A 3,288-nucleotide genomic window follows, 5' to 3' on the forward strand; every position below is an offset into this window, starting at 1 on the left:
TGGGCCTCGTCCAGCGTCACCTCCAGCAGGTCCCCCTCCATCATCAGCTCCTCCAGCGGCCGCCGCGTGCCCTCGGCCAGCTCCAGCACCGGGCCCTGGAGCCTTGGCAGCGCCGCGCTCAGCGCCTCCAGCTCTGTGGGGACATGGGGACATCATGGGGACATCATACGGACACCACAGGGACATGGGGCCAGCTCCAGCACCGGGCCCTGGAGCCGTGGCAGCGCCGCGCTCAGCGCCTCCAGCTCTGTGGGGACATGGGGACATCATGGGGACATTGTGGGGACACCACGGGGACACGGGGCCAGCTCCAGCACCGGGCCCTGGAGCCGCGGCAGCGCTGCGCTCAGCGCCTCCAGCTCTGCGGGGACATGGGGACATCATGGGGACATCATAGGGACAACCAGGGGGACACCACAGGGACATAGGGCCAGCTCCAGCACTGGGCCCTGGAGCCTGATAGCAGTGCCACACTCAGTGCCTCCAGCTCTGCAGGGACAGGGGACATTGTGGGGACATCCTGGGGACACAGGGACAAAGGAAGGTTCCAGCAGCAGGAACACCGGCTCAGCACCTCCAGCTGTACAGGGAGGTGAGGACACTGTGGGGACTTTCTGTCACCCCTGGGGACAGCACAGGGACACTGGAGCATTGTGTCACTCCTCGGGACACGACAGGGGGTTCCTGCACTGGGTGGGCGCCCCAGCTCTGTGGGGACACTGTGGTGACACTGGGATCCTGTGGGATCTCATGCCGGATCCCTGCAGCCCCACAACATTCCCTAAACCAACCAGGGATCCACCAAATCCTGCAGCACCCCCTGCATCCCATGGAATCAACAGAATCCCTGTCCCTGAACTCTCATGGGATCCCCTACAGATCCATGAGATCCCCCTAGCACCCCTGAGCTCACCAGGGATCCCTGGATGCCCCAGCCCCTCCTGAAGCTGCACAGGTGGGATCTGGTGGATCCCAGTGGGTCCCCAAGCCTCTGACCCCACTCACCCGAGGGCAGGGGGCCGTTCTTCTCCGGGCTGGGGGCGTCCCCGTTTTCCACTGACACCTATGGAGGGAAGGGAAAGTGTTCAGGGGGGCTGGGCCCCAAAAACAGCCCAAGCCCCCCAAAGCCACCCCATAAGCCCAAAATTGCCCCTGGAGCCCCAAAAGCCCGTAAATCCCCCAAATCCCCCCAATTCCCATACCCTGGTCTACTCATTGTGGCTGGCCTCACACAGAAGTCTGACACCCCAAATCCCCCAAATGCCCCCAATTTCTGTACCTTGGTCTGCTCATTCTCGCACAGGGCACCATCACCATCCCTGTGGTGCAGCCGGTGCCACAGGGCCATGCAGGGCTCTGACACCCCAAATCCCCCGTTGAAACCCGCTAAACCCCCCAAAAATCCCCCAAATGCCCCCAATTTCTGTACCTTGGTCTGCTCGTTGCGGCTGGCCTCGCGCAGGACACCATCACCATCCCTGCAGTGCAGCCAGTGCCACGGGGCCGTGCAGGGTTCTGACACCCCAATTCCCCCCCGAAACCCCATAAACCCCCCAGAAATCCCCCAAATGCCCCCAATTTCTGTACCTTGGTCTGCTCGTTACGGCTGGCCTCGCGCAGGGCACCGTCCCCATCCCCGTGGTGCAGCCGGTGCCGCAGGGCCGCCAGGCGCTCCAGTGGCCCGGCCACGTCGGGGGATGCCAGGAGCTGGCGGGCACGGTCCTGCCAGGTGATGGCTCGCTCGGTGAGGCACTGCAGCGCCTCGCCCTCGGGCAGCCGCACCGGCAGCTTCTGCAGGGCCACCAGCAGCGCCAGGATGGTCTCGAGGCGCGGCCGCCGYGAGCGCTGGCACAGCGGGCACAGGAACTTGGCGTCCCACTCCCACCAGGCCGGCGAGGGTTTCTGGGCGCCCAGGCGGGGCCAGGCCACGCAGGAGCCGTGGAACCAGTCACGGCAGAGCTGGCACTGCAGCATGGCCGGCCCGGCCGGCTGGCCRCACACGCAGGATGGTGGCCCCGGGCCTGGCAGAGGTGGCGCGGCTTTCTGGGCGTTGGCGTGGCGCAGGCGGAGCATGCCCTCCTTTTCCTTCTGCTCGCCCTCCTTGAACGCCACGATCTGGAGAGGGGCAAAGCGGGGTGTGAGGGTGACAGGGATTGGGTGACCCATCCCAAAATCCCTGAATGCCATGATCTGGAGTGAGGTGTGAGGGTGGCAGGGATTGGGTGACCCATCCCAAAATCCCGGAATGCTATGATCTGGAGAGGGGCAAAGTGGGGTGTGGGGGTGGCAGGGATTGGGGTGACCCATTCCAAAATCCCTGAATGCCACGATCTGGAATGGGGCAAAGCAGGGTGTGAGGGTGACAGGGATTGGAGTGACTCATCCCCAAACACCATGATTTAGGGAAGAAGAGGGGTGTGATGGTGACAGGGATTGGGGTGACCCATCCCCAAACCCCAAACACCATGATTTAGGGAAGAAGAGGGGTGTGAGGGTGACAAGGGATGGGAGGGTTGGATGTGACCCATCCCCAAACCCCTGCATGCTTGATCTGGGGAGAAATTGGGAGTGTGAAAGGTGACACAGATTGGGGATGTGGGTGTCCCTCATCCCAAACCCTTGAATGCCACAATCTGGGGGACAGGGAAAATCAGGAACGTGAAAGGTGAAAGGAACTGAGGGGGGATAATCAGGAGTGTGAGAGTTAACAGGAATGGGGGGGGATGTGGGTGCCCCCCATCCCAAATCCTTAAATGCCACAATCAGGGACACAGGGAAAATCAGCAACATGAGAGGTGACAGGAACGAGGGGGATGTGGGTCAGCTGGGACAGTGGAGACGAGAGCAGGGATGGGGGTCCCAGAGTGCCCCCCACGTCCCCCTCCTCACCACAGCACCGGGGTCCCGCAGGTCCTGCGCCGACAGTCCCAAGCTCTCGGCATCCAGCCGGTACAGCCCCGGCTCCTGCCGCCACTTGAGCCTCTTGCTGCTGTCTGAGCCGGCGTCAGCGCAGGGACACAGCACCTGGGGGACACCAGGGGAGTCAGAGCCGAGCTGGGACCCCTCCCCACACCCCGGAGCCCCCCGGCACCCACCTCGAGCAGGGTGTAGCAGGAGTTCTTCTTGAGGAAGGTGCGGGAGGCCTTGTCCCGCCAGGAGTGCGCGGTGCCGACCTGCACCTCGAGCTGCCGCAGCTCCTCCAGCCGCACCGGCAGGTCCCTGCCCACCGCCACCAGCCCCTCCAGGTCATCCAGACACGGGTAGTGGTCACCGTTCTGGGGGGGACAC

At 63.8% G+C, this 3,288-nt stretch overlaps 1 protein-coding gene and 1 long non-coding RNA gene across 2 annotated transcripts in view; both read right to left on the minus strand.

The window, feature by feature from the left end:
* Positions 1 to 3,288, minus strand: part of LOC130587074 (lysine-specific demethylase 5C-like) — a 20,283-nt gene that overhangs the window by 4,219 nt on the left and 12,776 nt on the right. Inside the window, exons 14-18 of the mRNA XM_057388029.1 lie at positions 3,096 to 3,285; positions 2,890 to 3,024; positions 1,573 to 2,115; positions 1,006 to 1,063; positions 6 to 145 (exon numbers count right to left, since the gene is read on the minus strand). Coding sequence (XP_057244012.1) covers positions 6 to 145; positions 1,006 to 1,063; positions 1,573 to 2,115; positions 2,890 to 3,024; positions 3,096 to 3,285 — 1,066 coding nt within the window. The remainder of the gene's footprint in view (positions 1 to 5; positions 146 to 1,005; positions 1,064 to 1,572; positions 2,116 to 2,889; positions 3,025 to 3,095; positions 3,286 to 3,288) is intronic.
* LOC130587073 (uncharacterized) lies at positions 283 to 1,479 on the minus strand. Its single transcript, XR_008966750.1, has 3 exons — positions 1,430 to 1,479; positions 1,006 to 1,063; positions 283 to 361 (listed from the first exon to the last, which is right to left on the minus strand). It is a non-coding gene; the product is annotated as an uncharacterized LOC130587073 (long non-coding RNA).

This window comes from Malurus melanocephalus, unplaced genomic scaffold, assembly GCF_030028575.1.
Source record: "Malurus melanocephalus ecotype Western Australia unplaced genomic scaffold, MMel_1.1 scaffold_1505, whole genome shotgun sequence".
In the NCBI taxonomy this organism is placed as follows: Eukaryota; Metazoa; Chordata; class Aves; order Passeriformes; family Maluridae; genus Malurus; species Malurus melanocephalus.